Here is a 19044-nt window from a genome sequence, read left to right as displayed (position 1 = left end):
TTGCGATCCACTTTTTCACCTTCTAAGTTATTCAACTGGAGACACACACCATTCTGCAAATGTAATAGGTCACAAATGACATTGATTTAAAAAAAAAACAAAAAAACAATGGGATTTCTCTTCCATTCTGTGGTGTTGTGCTGGCCCTTTAAGCAGAGCGGTGGCCTGTGATTGAAAGGGCAGCGTGTGTGTGTGAGGAGAGAGAGAGTGAGTCAGGCGCACCAGCTATCTGGGTGACTAGAGCGTAGCGGTCTAGTCTAGGCTCAGCACTTACGACAAACTGCCTTTTTTGGCCCTTTATTTTCCTCCACTCCTCTCGCTGTCTGCATCTCTTGCCTTATAGCCCTCTTTCCTGCCCAGGCTTGGCTTGATAGGGCTTATCCTATCGACTGCAGGGTGGACACTGAATCTTGGAGACTTTTCCTCCTGTCTGGACCTGGACCTGTCCTGGTGAGGACTCTGGTGGACTCGCCCCTCTCTCCCTCCACACATGCTGCGTGTGTTTATCCTCTGTGCTGAGAATGTGCTGACGCACGATGAGGACATCAGTGATTGCTACTGCTCTGTCACATATGAAGGTAGGTGGGGTGGGGTGGGGTGGTCCCAGAGTAGGGGTGTAGATGTCTAGCATGTCTGTCCTGCACAAGACCACTGTCTAGCCTCTGACGGCATATCCACTGTCCTGTGTTCAGGTATGTATACGTATGTATTTGAAAGTCTTGCTTACAACTTCACCTACTTCACATCAGATATCACGCACAAACATACTCTGTGTGTTATTGCAAGGGGCAGTTTTGCGACAGTAACCGGCAGCTGAGGTTATTATTGGAACGACGACATACCCACGCACTTAGACAGATGTCCGGTAAGTGGGGGGAGTTTTGTTACACACGCAGCCAGGCACCCAGGGACGGAACTGAGTCAATGGGCTAAGTAAGCACACTGTCAGTGTTTTGAGTGAACACACGCACACATAGGGCTTTGGCAGAGTGGGCCAGTCGGGCACCCACGATACATGTGCCTCTCTGCAGCTTTGTGTGGAAAGCGTGTGGAGATTTGCAGCAGATTTTTGGACAACACAAAGCCGGGTTAGTTCGACCTGTGCCATTATGACTTCAGCTTAGCACAGAGCAGCCCCTGCTTCCCTGACACCGTGCCCACTCTGTCAAAAGCCTTTCCCTGATTTTGTGGTCTTACAGTTGCAGTTTCATGCATCATGCTTTGAAACAGACACAGTGCATAACATTTCAACAGCCCTGAGCACTGTCTCTCAGCTGACGATAGTCTTGACTGTGTGCAAAAAAGGAGGCCCTGAACTCGACCCCTTTACCATAGAGTCCTTTTTTCTCTGTTTAAAAACTGTGTCTTGTGGTACATGGTGCCCAGATGCCTATTTCCCAAAGGCAGACTATAACACATAATCAGGAAAAAGGTGCTGCATCATGGTGTTATGAGAGCCAGAGGAAAATAGTGAGATATCTGCCATCAAGAGGTACTGTGTGTGGTGACTAAACTCCAGTGTGACGAATGAGTAGTATGGAATAGCTTTGTGCATGTTGTTATTAACTGCTAGTATCCAATGGGGGAGGCTTTGAAATACTGCAGGAGGCTTTGAAATACTGCAGCCTACTGTATACTGTATATGTTTAATAGGCCACTAGGACAGTAGGTGGAGCTCCATCTCCACAACAGAGTTCCTCAGGGTGGCGTGGTATACTCCTGCACTCCTCAAATGTGTCACATTGTCCTGACTGTAACCCACTACTGACCCAATTTTCCAGGCTGCATGATAATTGACTTTAAATTGGCAAGTTTAAATCTAATCTGAGGGCAAAGAAAATCAACTCACAACAAAACACCTCGGTAATATTGAACATATCAGTATTGTTATTGTATTACCAGGACAAAGAAACACTGCAGTAAATTTTAAGTTTGCAAAGTTGTATACATTGTCTACTACAGTCTAGTAAGTTACTAGCATCTTGACTAAACGTTTTTATTTTGTTGCCAAAGAGTTTGACAGTTTATCTGTAGAGTAAGCTGTGAATGGCTTTCATTGGAGTAGGCCTGATTCTTTTCATTCCAGACTATTGGCCGTAAAATTCCCTGTAAAGTTTCCAGGTAACTATTCTTTGTCCCGTTATAATTCCCCTCATCCTTTTTTAGTGGACGAGTAAGAGCTGAACTGTTTAGATTGAAAACTTGTTAACTGTAGTTGATAAACACAATGTAAAAGTCTGTAGTAGAAGAGGTGTCTGTAATTATTTAATTTGTCCAGAATAGTTTCCTTCACCTAAAATGCATAATTATGAAACTATTAAGAATAAAAAACATCTAGTTCACCTCACCTCACAGTGTTAATGTCTGTAGCAGGACGGTTAAGATAGACAGCGGGCTGAGAAAGAGGGGAGGGAGCAGGAAATGTTGATATTTCCTCTGGACTTGAGGGATGTGTACGGACCAGTGCAGGGGGTAGTCCTTGTGTGTACATGAGTGTGTGTATGGGTGTGATTGAGCGAGTTCCCAGCCGTGCACCGCCTGTGAGAATTCACAAGTGTGGAACTGAGCTGTTGGGTCACCCTCAGACCCCTGAGCCAGACAGACAGAGCGATAGATAGAGGTGGTCTTCTATTCTCTTACATACAATCCAGTTCTGTGTTCCTTTTGCTGATCTAGCTTGGAGAGAAAGCGCACAACAGTCTGCTTGTGGGTGGTAGTAGCTGGATTTTCTAGTGTGTGTTTGTGTGCGTGCGTTGGGAGTATAACGCTTGGATGGTTGACTGGCTGAGCCGTGTGTCTGCTGCTGTGGCATCATGTTGAGGTGCGTGCTCCAGAGGGCCACTAACCTAGAGAGGGGAGACAGGCACAGCGACCCCCAGGCTGGCATCACCTTCAGAGGTAAGACTATAAGGCCACCAGGGGCCTATACTAAGAAGCTGGTTCAGGAGTACACCAAGTTAAGAGGTAAATCACCTAATAGAAGAGCTTCCAACTACCTCTTAACTTAACCTGGTTTACTCCTGAACCAGGTTCTTAGTATACCCCTCTGATACATCAGCTGTGATGCAGCAGAGCATACCTTTTAAAACAGTGACATGTTGTCAAGAAGGAAGAAGACTGCTGGGATATGTTTGGGAGGTGTAATGCTACTGTACAAGGGTACTGTGTGTACATAATGTGAAATTGTTGTGTTTATGTGAAAAACACACTATGGCAAGGTTATCTGTTGCATATTTATGAAAGGTACACATCTTCACTAATGCTTCCTCTACTTGTGTTAACCTGTGAAGAATAAAAGCAGTTGTGAAAAACTAGTTATGAATCTTTGCTCACACATTATAAGACTTTGGTGAAGCTGGACTGTTCTATGGGGAGCACAGACAAATGGAGCGGACTCTTAATCTCTTCATCTTAACCTTTCCCTGCCTTTTTAAAATCACATTTTAATGTATGTGTGTTTTATGAATTAAATAGTCATATATATTCTTTTAAATGGGCAAATGATTTTGTACTTTTCTATGTCTGTTATATTTCCAGTGCCCCAGTGAATGACTGGCAGCTCCCAGTTTAGCGTGCATTTAACGCTGTGACTCCTCCTTCCTGTAATTGTCCAGCTCTTCCTGTTCCATAGCATGTAGCTGCAGAAATACATGTGGAGCTGCATGTGTGCCGCTTCACGGGTCTCCAAGGCAACACTGAGTCGATAGATGAATCATCTACTCGTCTTTCTTTTCTTCACCTTTCTATTATTTTAATAAGAATTATGAAAAAAGTTAACATACAGTATATATTGTGACTTGGCACAGAGGCACATGGTCTATGTAAGATATTTCAGTGTCATGTCAGAGCATTTAAGCATGCCACAAGCAGCTGTTTTTGGAGGATTATATAATTGGTCTATAGATAAGACTGAAAACTGGTATTGAAAGGGTGGGGGGCTGTAGTGTCTTAAAATTGGTCTGGAGGAACAAACCACTTAAATTCGGAATGTTCTTGTTTGCATTTCAATCAAGACCAGGAGCACTGCCAAGATATTGTGTATCTTACTGGCATGGATAGAGTTCTATTCCTAATAGGTGTTAAATCTAATATTTTTAATTTGATTTATTCACATTTTCTGATCTTCCATGTGTACTTTATTTAGAGGAAATGAATGAAGGGGGTAGGTGTAATCTCCTTCTCTGTGTATGAGATGCCATCTCCTTTTATAGACATCAGAGAATCAAATGGTGCAGAGGGAACTGGCCTCTGACTAAGCACAGAGTTATGTGTGTGTGCGTGTGCAGGGCCAACCCAACCTTTCTGGGGCCCTCAGCAAAATTCCATCCGGCACCCCCCACCTTCTCAGCATCAGATTCTTCATAAGCTTAATTTACTTGCACGACTCGGTAGGAGCTAAGGACATAGGTAGGCTGTTGTGTACCCAAGATGCACTGCACTTCTTGGAGCAAAATTTCTCTAACAGAAGGCTATTTATCATGAAGGAATATCTTAGTTTCACAAAACCACTACTCTTCGTTATAATTGTTTATAGGTTTATTGTAGGGTTATTGAGTGGTTTACAATTAAAATTGGTAGGCCAACATGAAAAATGATCTTGTACCCACCGTCATTGAAGTGTCCTCCGATATACAATGGGTCCTGTTTCCATTATGACATTAAGTAGTACTTGAGAAAGAAATATGTGATTATGGAAATGGTGTCGGTCATTTATTTCTTTGCTCTTTGCTGCTCATGGGGGAACTCTGGTGGTGTGGGGGCCCTGAGCGAGTGCATAGATCGCTTATGCCTTGGGCCAGCCCTGTGCATGTGTGGATTTGCATGCAGTACAACACAGGAAGTACATTTAGCATGGTGTGTTTGATAGATCATACCTTTACTCAGCAAGATATGAATACATTGCTGATAGAAGTGAACAGTGTACTATATATACATAGCTCATGCAAAGCTATTTTGGACTATAGACCTGTTCTCATCAGGCCTCCAACTATAACTACTGTATAGCGATAACTAGAACTATAAAGATATTTCCGTGCACATTGGCCAGCAATATGCCTGCTTCTCATGAACATCAGCAAGCAGACAGTGTGACATCTTTACATTCTAATGAACTCTGATGGGATGACCTGCTTTCATAGTTCAGTAATAAGCTCTAAAAGTGATCACTACAATCACTCAGTATGTTGCCATTATGTTTTTTGTGTGAATGGCACCATTAATTAAAATGTTAAAATGTTGTAGGTAGGCTATACAGTACTTATTTCTATAGTTATCATTGTAGATGTGAACAGGACTTATCTCCACCCAGGGTGCGATTTGTAGGGGGGGTTGATATTGACACTTTTTCAACATGGTTTTATCATAGTTCAATGTAATTCCTTTAATATTGCTTAAAATCTGAAACATATCCCCCCTTTTCGTTTTCCGATAAATCTAAACCTAGACATTGTGACATTGGTATGTGTGCCTGTTGTCCAATCTTGGTACTTGGATGTTGGAGTGACAACGGTGGACAGAGGGCACACCTACTGGTTGCTTTGACATGTTCAAGGAGTCATTGCACACATGCCAACCCTTGGACGTGCTGTGAGGAGGGTGTCCAGACTTGAATGACAAACTGCTTTGCTTTTCTTCCATAAGCTAGACATCCTGATGCCAAAACCTCCTCAGGCTCAGTCATGCCACTCCCTCCCTACTACTTCCTCTGTTTCCCCCCTCTACTCTGGATGTGGTAGATATTTTTAAGTTTAAAGACTATTTTCAGGCCCATTCCTGAGTTTTCCCAGTGTTCAGTCTGTTCTGAGAGACTTGTTTATCCGGTGTCCACCTCAATGCGCGTGGTCATAACAGGAAGACTGGCCACTCTCCTGAATCTTTTCCATGGTCTACTGGCAGATTGATAAACTCTGTGAAAGTCCTTATGAATCTGATACTATTGTCGCTGGCTGCGATTTTCCTGTTCCTATTGTTTTATTCCTGACTACACAAACCTATTGGAAGAGTTTTTTTGCATCTTTGTTGATAAAATGGTGGTGGTGATGATGATCATGATTTTGATTAGCCTTCAGAAAATGCCTTATGTGCTTTTTCATTCAGCTCTTCTAATTTCAACATATATTGTATATTTTAGGCAAACCGTAAAAAGCATACAGACAGAATTACTCCAGTGATGTTGCGATATTTACAGGAGTAGATATGAAAATATGAATATCTTTTATAATTACTGTTTTTTCATGTATTTCAATTGAGCACAGTTGTTATTTATCTTTTAACCCATGGTTGTATAATAATGCTACTTGAACTTCTTAGTGTTGACTTGATTGCAAAGAGTGCAGGAACCTTAAAACTGTCTCTTGCATGAGGCAAGGCCTTAAAGGGGTACCTTCTAGGATTGTGGCTAGAGGTAGGCATGGCAACTATACTGCTCATTGAAACAGTGCTTCCTATTGCCAAATTTGATCTTTTGATGAATATTTTCTTAGTATTAAACACATATTTACTAGCATGACCAAAATTCAGCAAGTTTTGCTGTAAAAATATCAAAATGTTGGAGAAGATCCACCTTTTCAGTTTGATAAGTGCAATTTCCCCAGCCATAATGAATACTTTAATTTGATGGTGGTGGTAAGTATTCAGGAAAAGGGTAACATTTGTGAATGGGCAGCATGAATGGAAATAAACTAAAATATTACATTAGTGCACCTTTAAATCCTCAACACAACTCTACCCAACCAAATAGAATTAGCATTCATCATATCACTCTTTATAAACAATGTCTTGACATATGATGTTTTTAATTGTTTGATTAATTGTTTTTAATATCACCTAATTCAGGTTATAATTCAAGGTAGGCTGTCAAACAAAGACTGTCGTTCTCCTATATTAGAGGGCTTCTGGTAAATCCATGGTTTCTGTTTATAGGACTATCAGACACGTTGCTTCCTGAGCGGCCAGGAAGTCAAGTCTCAAGCTTCCCTTCTCTCTTTGTATTGAAATGATGATCAGCAGCTTCCTACCATTATAACAATAGTTTTAATGTACCATATCTTGAAACCTCCTAGTAATTGTCTCTGCCAGACAGACGATACTCAAAGGACTCAGTCATTGTTAAATGGCAAATAAAATTAAATGTTTTTGAATGTAGTGCAGCCACGACCCCAGATAGAATTTATCAAGTGTTGTTTGGGAATTATAATTGAATGTGTGAGGCTTTCTTAGACACTTAATGAACTTAATGAGCTCATGTGTATTGATCTAATTTTCAGCTTCCTGCCATTATTACAACAGTTTTAATGTGCCAAGCCATTTATATCCCATAGCACTTTTTTGCGTATCCTCTTAGCAGTTATCTCTGCTGGCCAGACAATACTTGAAGAGCAGTAGCTGTAGATATCTTTGGCATTTCTCAAAGTGAAGCGCCCATTTTCAATCACTTCAGTAGTTCTAAGTGTATTTAATAATTTATGGGTGAAATCTGTGAAAAGTGGGCGTTGCTCATCCTAGCAAGACTAGGACAACTCACTTTGAGAAATACACATGGTCATTGGCTCTCTGCCCTTACCATGAGGGTGGTGGAGCAGTGAGATACAATAGGTAATGAGTTGAAGAGAGAGATGGAGCCGTGCTAGGACATGACCTAGACCAGACCCATACAAACTCAGGTTGCAACGGCCAACTGTGAAGTGAAAGTGAAAGTCCAACTGGGAAACTCCAACTCCCATTGTCATTGTGACACAGCACTGCACACTGCATACGACTAAATTGCATTTATGCCTCACCAGTGCAAGGGGGTAATAGAATAGAATAGAACAATGTCTCTGAATGTCGCACAGCCATAAGCACAATGCGTCATACATGTTACATACTGATTCTTCGAGTGCAACATTCAAATTCATTGGAACCCTTTAATCAGGGCTTTAAATTAACACCAGCCACTCGGTCAAATGCCAGTAAAATTTCAGATTGGCTGATAGAAAAGACCAATTTACTAGCCACCTTGACCCACTAGTGAGCGTGTGTCTAGATAGTAAGATTAACATCTACTAGCCATTTGGCTGGTGATGAAAAAAGTTAATTTAGAGCCCTACATATAATCTACATTAACTCTTCTGTTCTTTGTGTTTCCTCTGGTCAGGGTCGAAGAAGAAGACTAAAGTCATCAAAAACAATAATAATCCAGTGTGGAATGAGGTCAGTGATTCTTTTATTTCCTGATCAGCAGCCCTGGGGGCTGTGTGCAGTGATGCAAATGAGTGATGCCCTGAGATCTTGATATTTTAACAAAATATTATCATATTTCATATACTTGTGTATTACTAAGGAGATGACATGTATTTATTGTGTAACTAAATGGACTGTACTGTAACCCTGCAGGGCTTTGAGTGGGACTTGAAAGGAGTGCCCTTAGACTCTGGTGCACAGATCCATGTGGTCGTCAAGGACCATGAGAAAATGGGACGCAACAGGTATGAATACCACTATCTGCAGGAATACACGCATATTTCTCTTTGGTTTGAAAGCAGAATTGCTCTCACAAAGGAAGTGACATGGCAATGACAAGCCAAGATGGCATTTAGTATCTCTGTGTTTGGTTATTTATAAATGAGGCATAACAGAATATCCTCCCCATACTTCCTATGATGTCGCACCAAATTCTGTAACAAATGCTGTCTGGCCAAGATGGCTATGTCTGATGTTTCAAATTTCCCAAAAGTTTGGATCCAGTTACATTTCAGCATCTCAAATGACTTGGTGAGGTGAGGCTAGTTATGCCATTGGCCCTGCCAAGTCTGGACAGAGTTGCCTGATTGATTTCAGCTTCAACCAATAACATTTTTACATGTGGGTGAACTCTGTTTACAACAGAACTTGGCCTGACTACTTACAGAGCAATAATCGAACCTTGTGCATCATTTGCTATTATTTAAATGCTGTCAGCCAGACAGTCAATGTACTTGGAGCAGTTGCAGCACTTGAGTGTACAGTACACATTATGTTTGATGACCAGACTACTTGGATTGGTTACGGCAGTGATACTCCTACAATGAGTTGCGCTCTGTGCAACGCCGCCTCGAAGGCCCTGCCCCTTTCGCAGTGACCCCCGGCAAAACCCCCAGCAAAAAATGCTAGAATGCTATGTTTATAACCATTTTAACATGGTTATAGCGATTTTTGTGATCATTGTGTCATTGGGGGGTTCACGATGAGGATGGGATTTTGCGATGGTGCCGCCCCTTCTTGGGTGCCACCCCGCTTGGTCGGCTCGCCCCTAGGACCGCCCCTGCTGCAGGGCAAATGCATTTACCTGCATCTACTGTATGCACAGGTTTCCTGTTTACTAACATTCCTGTCTATGCGCAGCTGAGGATCCCTTTGCAACCTCTGACTATTTGGAAACTGCTGTCACTCAAAAATGCGCTCAGGAGATTTGCTGGTTAGCATCTTGCCCCTCCTCCAGCCCAGATTTTTGTAAACGGGAAACCCATCATGCCTCATGACCGCATAGTTGAATCTGGTACAACTCAGCGTAATGTCAATGCTTAGGCCTAATTTTCAATGTAGCACATTAAGTCATAATGCACACTGTTATGCTACCAGAACACTGTAACAGTCGTTGAAAGACCTTTGCTACCATTTTACTACAGTAATACATTGCAGCTTGGTCATTCTGTCATTCTGATGACAGCAAATTTATAACAGGGGCCAAGTCTTAAAAGATTAAGGAGCATTCAACTCGCCACTTTGTCACTTCCCACTTTGCCGAGTGTGATCTTTCCGTCTGATAAGTGTTAATTATAGTGCACACGGGAAGAACACAAGAAGCAGCTTTAGCCTCCTGGAACACAGTGGTCCAGGTTCCTTAGGCACGGAGACAAAAATAGAAGCCATGTTATTTCAACCCATAACCGGGTTATGTTATTACTCCGCTTAGACAATGTGCTGTACATTTAACAAGGTCAAATGTGGGTCAGCTGTAAGCGCCGTGGAATAAAGATCATCCGCAAGTTCAGTTTACATTTTTATACAAAATGCAATGGCATGGGAAAACAATTAGCTAGCTTGGTTGATAAAACGGAGAGGAATGTCAGGAATGTTTCATTGTTAGTGTGGCCAACACTATTTATACGAGAGCAATGCCAAACATAAGGCTGCAGCTCACTTCCTTTCTATTCCCATGGGTCGTACATGCCCAGTCTATGTGAACTACTTAATTTTTTTTTCCTTCCACAATGTCAGTGTTCTTACATGTGGGCATCTAAGGTCATTTTCTACTTGCACACTGTAGAAGGAAAAACTGTAATGAGCGATGCTTAGAACCGACATAAAAAATGCCAAACCCAAAGGCAGTGCTATGCGGAAGTAATGTTTGTTTAACATGAAGGAGCTATACTATTATGTGGCAGACTGGTCTGAATAATCAAATCTCAAGGACATCTTTATTCACTGGCCAAGACGCGCACTATGAAGGACAAACCGCTCATTTCACGGAAACTGCTAATGGCCAACCCTCCCAGCATGCATTGTTTTAGTCAGCGTCCCAAGGTAGTAGTCACCAATCAGAATCCATTGTCCCCCTGGACCATTTCAAGGAAGTCTTCATCATCAATTTTCCCTGTTGCTTCCCTCTTAATTCCCAGCATACATTTACCTGGGTGTTATCATGGAACTGAAAAAAAAGTGTGTAAACCAAACTTAGCGTGCACAATGGTGTCGCAGCTAAGCTTGATTATCTAATGAAAAAAACAGCCCTCACTCATGCAGATATCCGCAGCGGAACACTGTAAAAACAGCTGTTTAAAAAAAGATAATAATACAGATGATAAACGTATGTGCAAGTAGTCATATTAATGTGAAATGAATTACTATCATCAGTTGTTATCATTTTGCCTAAATGACCACATTGTGGAAAAGGTGTGAGAAAAAAATAATGGAGGAATACTGGGAGAGTCACAATAGTAGAATAGAGGAAGGAAGGAAAGATTCACAGGATATGACTCAGTTGGGTTTGCCATGAATTCCTTCCCCCCTCACTTATCCTCAAACAAGGTCCATGATGACACAGGGTAATGCTCAACATGAAGTGCACTAGACAGGCCAAGGGTATAGGGGGACATACGCTACTGTTTACTTTTGCTGCGTGCCCTAAATGACTAGATTCACATTCATTATGATCATGTTAAAGATTTAAGTTGTCACCAATTGCACACATGGCTTTCATATGACGTCAGGAGGCTTGGTCTGTGTTCGAATGCAATGCTGAAGAAACAAGTTGTGATAGGATCTGGGTTTTACTGGTCAAGTACAGCAGGCTGAGGTCAGCAGGTCGGTTTTTCTGCTGATTTCTGGCCATAGAAATCAATAAAATTTAGTTCAAATTGGGCGGGATTCCAGGTGGGTTTTGATCATATTTTGAGCTGGAAGCCATTCGTCTCATCTGGCAACCCTTGTCCCCCTTGGTATGAGACTCTGGGAGAAGATCAGTTGCAGCATTCAGATACAGCGTTCTGGGACCAGTAAAGCATCAAAAATACCCCGTTTTCTACAAAATGTGTTCATGTTATAGCTGTTAGGTGACCAATCACATCTCTTTGAATTTGGTATTAGTGTAGCTAAGATATGTTGCTTGGTTATCCAAAACAAGGTGGATAATGTTGAATAATTCCCTGACCTATTGTGATCTGTATAATAAATATTGTGCCTTCACATATGGTGTCATCATCTGCCTTTTCTCGTCCACTTCAGGTTTCTGGGGGAATGCAGGGTGTCTCTCCGAGACGTTCTTAACTCCCCCAACTTGGCAGCCACCTTCACCGTCTCCTTGGTCGATACCAAGAAAAACAGTACAGGAGTAAGTCCCTTGATCTGTCTAATTTGTTTTTTAGCACCACTACTGAAATATTATTTGTTGACTTTTCTTATAAAAGCTCCACACTGTGTTGATGATCAGAACTGATGCAAATACAGCGTCACCCTGTATGTGCTATTTTTTGTGCTATTTTTGTTTATTCCCCTCAGCTCCCCTTCCTTTCCAATCTCTGCTTGGTTTGTGCTACGTTGCTCAGGTTTTTTCAGTTTAGGGACAGTGCATGCAGTAACCCTAGCCTTGACCCTGACCCTGACCCTGACCCTATGGCATGTCGGGTGTCGGAATAGCTGTATGTCGGTATAGCGGTATGTCTGAATAGCGCTTGCCCCCCTTTTCCTCTCTGAGCTTAGTGGAGAATGTTAAAATGGGGGCTTATCACTGACAGATGAAAAATCCGCACTCACAAACTAAGTCTCATAATTTATTTATATTACCACCATGTCCACGCACTGATGAAGGCTTGATAGCCGAAACACTTTTGCTTTTGGACATGGTGGTAATATAAATAAATAATGAGACTTAGTATGTGAGTGCGGATTTTTCTTCTTTCAGTTGATACCTTTTATCGCGCACCCAAAGACATTCATTTTTTCTAAGAAGTTGAGCGCGTCCTCTGACAAAACTTGAAGGCTTATCACTGAATTCATCCTCTTCCCAGATTAAAGTTCAAGACCTCATCTGTGTTAAAATACTGTTATGAATCTGCTATCACCAGAATGGAAATGATTAAGTCATGATTTATTACTACAGAAAGGGGAATAGTAGTAGTATTATGGTAAAGTGTTTTCAATGGCTATTTCATCGTCCTACTGGCTGTTCCACTGGCGGTTCCATTGGCAGGATAGTGTGCATTATGCATTAGCACTAGGTAGCATTATGAGGATACATCGTCTCCTGTTCTAATCAGGGGAGGCCACACCCAGTATAGTCCCCACCCTGTCCTGTCCTGTCCTCATCCATGTTACTCGCGTCCACTCAGCCTATCCACACCTGGGTTTCCTGGAGTCACGTGACTCTCCCGTCACAGTGGGAGATCTGTGGCACACTGTTGTCTAAGGGCAGCTTCCTGCTATTGTTGTGCCGGCCTTTTCGGGCAGAGTCAAGGAGCTTGTTTTTCACACAGTGTCTCCAGCCGCTGGTGGAGTTACTCCAGCCAGCGCTCTCAGAATAACTTGGACATCCTCAGGAAACGTCCTCTGGGTCCAGGTATCACCTTAGTCCTGGGGCGCTGTGCAGTAAACAAATACTTTGTAGTAGGCCGAGGAGTGCTTGGCTCATGCTTTCCACTTAACAGTTCAGTTCAGTTCAGTTCAGTTCTGTTTTATTTTTTGTGCCAAGTGAGTGTTTTTTTATTTTTTAGCCAGGGTCATACTGTAAGCTATCACATAACAGTGGACACAACACAAATGGGCAATATGATTGCATACATAATACTGTCACGCTACTTTTACATGTTTTCTACCTTGGACGTCTGGTGTTGGAATAATGAAAATGAGTTCATGATGTGTCCTCATTTGTCATGTGTGTCATCATACTAAAGGCACTAAAGCAACCAGTGGAAATGGTGTGTGTGGAGCCACATGGTCATGTCCTGCTGGCCGGTTCACCCCCTCTGCTGATGACTGAGGATGTTGTCTTTGCAGATACATAGTAGGTGACTCCCTTCACAAGGGAACCCCAGTGGACCCGGCTGTGGATCAAACGGTTGCGGCATTGAATGATACGCTGGGGACCCAGGGTCGATTCCGGCCTGGGGTCATTTCTCGATTGCCCCCCCCCATCACTCTCCCACTGGTTTCCCCTTCGCCATCTCACACTGTCATATCAAATAAAGACATAAAAAGCCCCCCAAAAATATTTAAAAAGTGGACCCCAGTGATCTAATTTCCGAAGTTGACGCAACAGAATCATGATCGGGATCTCGATTCTAGTTAATTGCAGGCACTAAAGCTGTGTGAAAACATATTTTATGAAAATGCTATAACATATATATAATTTATCCTTTAATATATGTTAAGTGTAGCAGCTATTTGACTTAAACTTATGGATTCATGCTTGGCACACGTTTTGCTTATGCCCTTCTTGGTTATTGAGACTTGATGAAAGGGTTGGTGGTGGCATTACTTCCTGTTGTCTTGTCTCCAGGCAACAGTGACCCTGCAGGTCTCCTACAGTCCTCCTCCTGGGATGATGCCCATATTTCAGCCTCCTCCACAGCCAGAGCCTACGCGCAGCCACACCCCAGTGGAACTGGATACTGTGACAGGTGAACACACACACACACACACACACACACACACACACACACACACACACACACACACACACACACACACACACACACACACACACACACACACACACACACACACACACACACACACACACACACACACACACACATACCGAGTACCAATAGAGATACATTTACCCTCAACACACATTGGAAATAAATGCAGGATTTCTTGCAAGAAATATGGGTGCTGCAACCTCATACATTTGTCAATTGAACCTCCTCAAGTCACATAAAACACACACACACTCACACTCAGTTAAGCTACATTAATAACCTTACTTCTCAGTTGTAAGATCAAGAGACGTATGAAATGTTTCCCATTTTTTAAATAACTTGAAGTGCTTATCGCTGTTCAACAAGTTACTTTTCAAAAGTGACATACGGTACTCATTATTGCTGGGCACACATGCACAGACCACATGAAGCTTGAACGAGACGCGTCTTACTGCTCCGAAATAGTTAAAGTCTAAATCAAGTTAGCTAATCGAATGTGGCATTCCTACCTTGTGAATGAGGGAACTGTGCGTGGACGCTGCCAGGGAACCCTGTAGCGGAGTACGGATTCTGAAAACACCATAGCCAGTATGATGAGATATGATGGCTGCTGTGCATAGCCTATTGTCATCTGGGTGTGTGTGCAGTGTTCTCGCTGGACACCATGGGGGAGGATGACACGGAGAGCATGCTGATGATGGAGACGGTGGAGGAGCCAGAGGAGCCGGCCATCGGGGGAGTTCCGGGAGTCCCTCAGGAGCCAGGAGTCCCCACTGCACCGCCCAAAAAGGCCCCCCCAAACTTCAACCCCAGCCTGAAGAAGAAGAAGCGTCATGGCTCCTCCAACAAAGCACCCCTTCCAAATAAACCACAGGACCTACAGGTGTGTGAGTGTGTGTTAGTGTGTGTGCGTGCATGTTAATATTTTGTAATATTTATAGACCACATATCATATTGTAACTTGTCACTAAGGAACCTTGCAGTCTTGTTTCGTGGTAATGATGTGTATCTTTCATTATACTTAAAATGTCAGCTAAATGATAAATATGTACTTCTGTTGTGAATCAATGTGTTCCACTCTGTCTTGAGCTGTCCCTCAAACATCTTTGCAAAGGAAGCATGACAGTTGTCATGATGGCCATGTGGCTTGTAATTGCATTGACCTAATTATCAGGGAAGACCTGTAGGCTCTTACATAAGCTGGACTGAATGACTGATTCTTTGCATTATGTGCAGTCATTCTGTCTTTCATGCCCTGTGGTATGGTAAGGTTATATGAACATCAGTTGTGGTGTATGATATACACTACTGAGCATGTTCTAAAGTTGTAAAATAACCTATTTTTTATATTTATATAAGTTTATTGTAATTGAAGAAAAAAAGGTTTGATTACCTATCAACTGGAAAGAGAAAGGCAGCTTAACTTTGAATAAAGCTAAATGTAATTTCATGTAATGTATTCTCTATAAATTAATTCCATGTAGGTGCACTTAAAGCGATGGTTCACCCAATGCCATTTGAACAGTGACATCCATAGTCCACCTGAAGTGTGTTTTCTGGCTTGGGCGAACATTAGCAGAGTTACCAAGATATTGTATGGTTATTCCGAATAGCTTGGCACAAGCCAGAATGGGCCCTGGCAGCATCTCCAAACTTACCCCACAAAAATCACGCCATGACACCAAACTTCCACAGTAGCCTAGTACAAATATGGTCTCTACTCACAAAAAGAAGCATTTGGAAGTTTGGAAATAGTCCAGGAGTTTATTATTATCAACAAAAGCCGAATAGATTCTCTGCTGCTAAAGCTGCATCGACGTTACTTCCGTTCTCTGACACAATCCTGTATCTCAAATTGAGCATACAGTTATTGTATAATACACAAGAAACACATATGTGACATATTTTATATTATACTAACATAGTATCTATATTAGAGATGCATCGGATCCTGATTTTTCGGATCCTGCCGGATACCGGATCCACTGCTTAAGATCCTGCCGGAACCGGATACCGGATCCTTCAAAAGGGTTGAAACACATAGCCTACTCGCACACGTGGGCCCTTTTTATAACGTTGGCTCAAACTATTCTGACTTAAAAGCCTCGGCCACCGGATCCTGGATCCTGGAACCGGATCCGGATAGTCTGAAAAAACCCTATTATCCTGCCGGATCCGGAACCGGATCTTGGATCCTGTACATCTCTAATCTATATATTATTTGTATACTAATTTAGTATCTATTATCATCTATTTCTATCATTCAGGTGCGGGTACGGATTATTGAGGGTCGGCAGTTACCAGGTGTGAACATCAAACCTGTTGTCAAAGTTACTGTTGGTGGACAGACCAAAAGAACTCGGATCAGGAAAGGCAACAATCCATTCTTTGATGAGGTGAACATAAACCTTTTTTAATAATTCATATAACTGTTTAACAATGTTTACACAATACCATCATTGAAACATCCTCCTAAATGTTGTATTTTCTATATTCCTTGTGGAAGAAGTAAACTGTAATGCATTTCAATAATTCACAAGCTAAAATGTTCTGTTTTCTAGACATTCTTTCTAAACTACCACGAGACACCTTCAGACCTGTTTGATGAACCCATATTCATCACGGTAAATTGAAACTCTTCTGTACTACTCTATGCTGCACCCCTGTACTTGTCAGCAAGGTTTTGAAACCGGTTCAGGGACCGGATTTGAAAACCAGAAACTTCATATTTTCTAATGATCCGTAACAAAACCACAACCAAAAAAAAATGGTATATGGTTAATACTGGTGAATTCTGTTCCTCTAGTGGCTATTCTGTGTTCTGAGGAAGTAGGCCCTAGTAAGATGGCCCCCAGACATACCGAATCTTTTGCCCGATTATGTTATAATGATTGTTATGATTTTTATAATGGAACGTCTGGATCAGTCTGAGGGTAATTGTCAGTATTTTCGGTCTATTGCCGTAGAAGTGAACACTGATGACGTCACCGGTGGCACATTTATTTTGTGCGCGGAGCCGGTTTAGGGCATCATGGGATCCTATGAACAAAATTCTTACAGAGGCCTCCTCCTAACTAGGATTAGGGTTAGGGTTAGGGTTAGGGTTTTGCCCAACTCTGGTTTCGCCCAACTTTGGTAACAACCATCTGTGTGAGAACCAGGTAAGAAAAATCTGACCCAAATGATGAAGCTGTGGTGAACTTGCAAAATTTCTGTTCAGCTGAAGAGTGAACACACCAGTGCAAGGGAGGGGTCGAGCGAGAGGAGAGACAATGGGGTGGAGTGAAGCCACAGGCCTACAGAGAAAACAGAACACTCCACTGACCTATGTCACCTGTGACTTCCTTGGTCAGTGGGGATTGTTCTGTTTTCTCTCCACATGTGGCTTCACCCCATTCTCTCGTCTCTCTCTCACTCGCCCTCTCCTCCCTCTCCTCCCTCTCCTTTACACTGGTGTTCATGGCTCTTCGACTTCACCGGATACGTCATAAATTGCACCCAAACAATTTTGGTCTTTTGGTAGTTCTAATTCTAGGTTTCTTTTATTTTTCAAAGATAGGGTTGACATGGCATTTCCCTAGTGTTTACGTTGTGTTGTTCTTTAACATCTTCAACATTCATCCTTCATCGTTTTTCCACCTACTTTTTTCACATCATGGGGCCCTTCTCTGCCAGTGTGGTATGTGTTATGGCTGGGCCACTGCTATACTGCAGTGACGTTATGTTTTTTTTTTTCTCACAAGCAACTCAAAATAGCATCAGATCCCATCTGTAGCTGCAGTGACTTCAGTCTTGTTCTAATCGTTAAAGACTGAAAGATATCATTAGGTCTGGAAATCACTAATTCTATAAGAATGGAATTATTTAAAATGAATTACGGTTTTAGTTTAATTTTTATTTGTTTTGTATTTGTTTAGTTCAGTTTTTATAAGTAGGTTTACCTTAGTTTATTATTAACTATTAGTTATATTCAAGTATCAGTTTTTTAAGTTTAGTTTTTGTCTTTGGAGCGGATCCAAACACCAGAAACAAACTGTATCTGTTTGGAATGACTTGACAAAAAATCTGGTTCAAAGCTCTGCTTGTCAGAGATTAATTTCTGTCATCCACAAACTCCTATCATCAGACAGGTATTATCTTAACAAAGGTAACGAAATTATCTGTTTCCAACAGGTGCTGGATTCAAAGAGTCTACGTACAGATTCTGTCATTGGTGAATTCAAGGTAAAGGTGTCTGATGTGGTCATCATTAGGCATGCACAAGACAACATTCATACTATGTCTTTCATAGGGGGGGATATATTATATTTTACAATTAAGGTAGATGTGATCAAGAGATACTGTACATGACTGTTGTAAAGAGCATTGGCTTCACAAGAATTACAGCTGTAGGTTCATTGTGATTGTTGCAGTTATTGTAATTGTAGCAATGGATAACAAAGGCCCTGCTTCCTTTTCTAGATGGACGTGGGAATGGTTTACCATGAAAACAGTGAGTCCTATGCATTGCATTGCTTTTCCGCATCTTTGTGGGTACTCCCAATCATGTCATTGCAGATAGTAATTTGTCTTTGGTTGCTTGACCGTTTCCTGTGGATGCTCTGTCTCTCCCTCTCCGCTGTGCTGTGCCGCTGCCCAGGACATGCTATTCTCAGGAAGTGGCTGCTGCTGTCGGATCCTGATGACCTCTCCGCTGGTGTCCGGGGATACCTGAAAGTCAGCCTGTTTGTGCTGGCTGCAGGCGATGAGCCCCCGGTGAGTGAAAAAGAGACACACCACTAAAAGTCACAGCTAATAGCAGCAATGGCTGAACAGTCATTCATCGGATAACACCAACTCAATGAAATGAATGATGATGTGAATATTGTGTGATTAGGTCAGAGAAACT

General features: G+C 42.1%; 1 protein-coding gene across 7 annotated transcripts in view; it reads left to right on the top strand.

Moving 5' to 3' along the window:
• Nucleotides 1–195: 195 nt before the first annotated feature.
• dysf (dysferlin, limb girdle muscular dystrophy 2B (autosomal recessive)) overlaps nt 196–19044 on the top strand; it is a 97334-nt gene continuing 78485 nt past the window's right edge. For 4 of the 7 annotated variants that reach the window (XM_063187359.1, XM_063187363.1, XM_063187361.1 and 1 more), the window contains exons 1-11: nt 196–578; nt 8135–8190; nt 8374–8465; nt 11743–11848; nt 14012–14132; nt 14804–15039; nt 16424–16552; nt 16718–16780; nt 18330–18380; nt 18618–18648; nt 18796–18911. In XM_063187359.1, coding sequence (XP_063043429.1) covers nt 491–578; nt 8135–8190; nt 8374–8465; nt 11743–11848; nt 14012–14132; nt 14804–15039; nt 16424–16552; nt 16718–16780; nt 18330–18380; nt 18618–18648; nt 18796–18911 — 1089 coding nt within the window. In that variant the 5' untranslated portion in view covers nt 196–490. Of the gene's footprint in view, nt 579–2492; nt 2899–8134; nt 8191–8373; nt 8466–11742; nt 11849–14011; nt 14133–14803; nt 15040–16423; nt 16553–16717; nt 16781–18329; nt 18381–18617; nt 18649–18795; nt 18912–19044 lie in introns of those variants that run through there. The other 3 variants (XM_063187365.1, XM_063187360.1, XM_063187364.1) reach the window with 1 other exon arrangement.

This window comes from Engraulis encrasicolus, chromosome 21 (assembly GCF_034702125.1).
Source record: "Engraulis encrasicolus isolate BLACKSEA-1 chromosome 21, IST_EnEncr_1.0, whole genome shotgun sequence".
Classification (NCBI taxonomy): Eukaryota; Metazoa; Chordata; class Actinopteri; order Clupeiformes; family Engraulidae; genus Engraulis; species Engraulis encrasicolus.
This window is presented reverse-complemented; position numbering and strand designations above follow the sequence as displayed.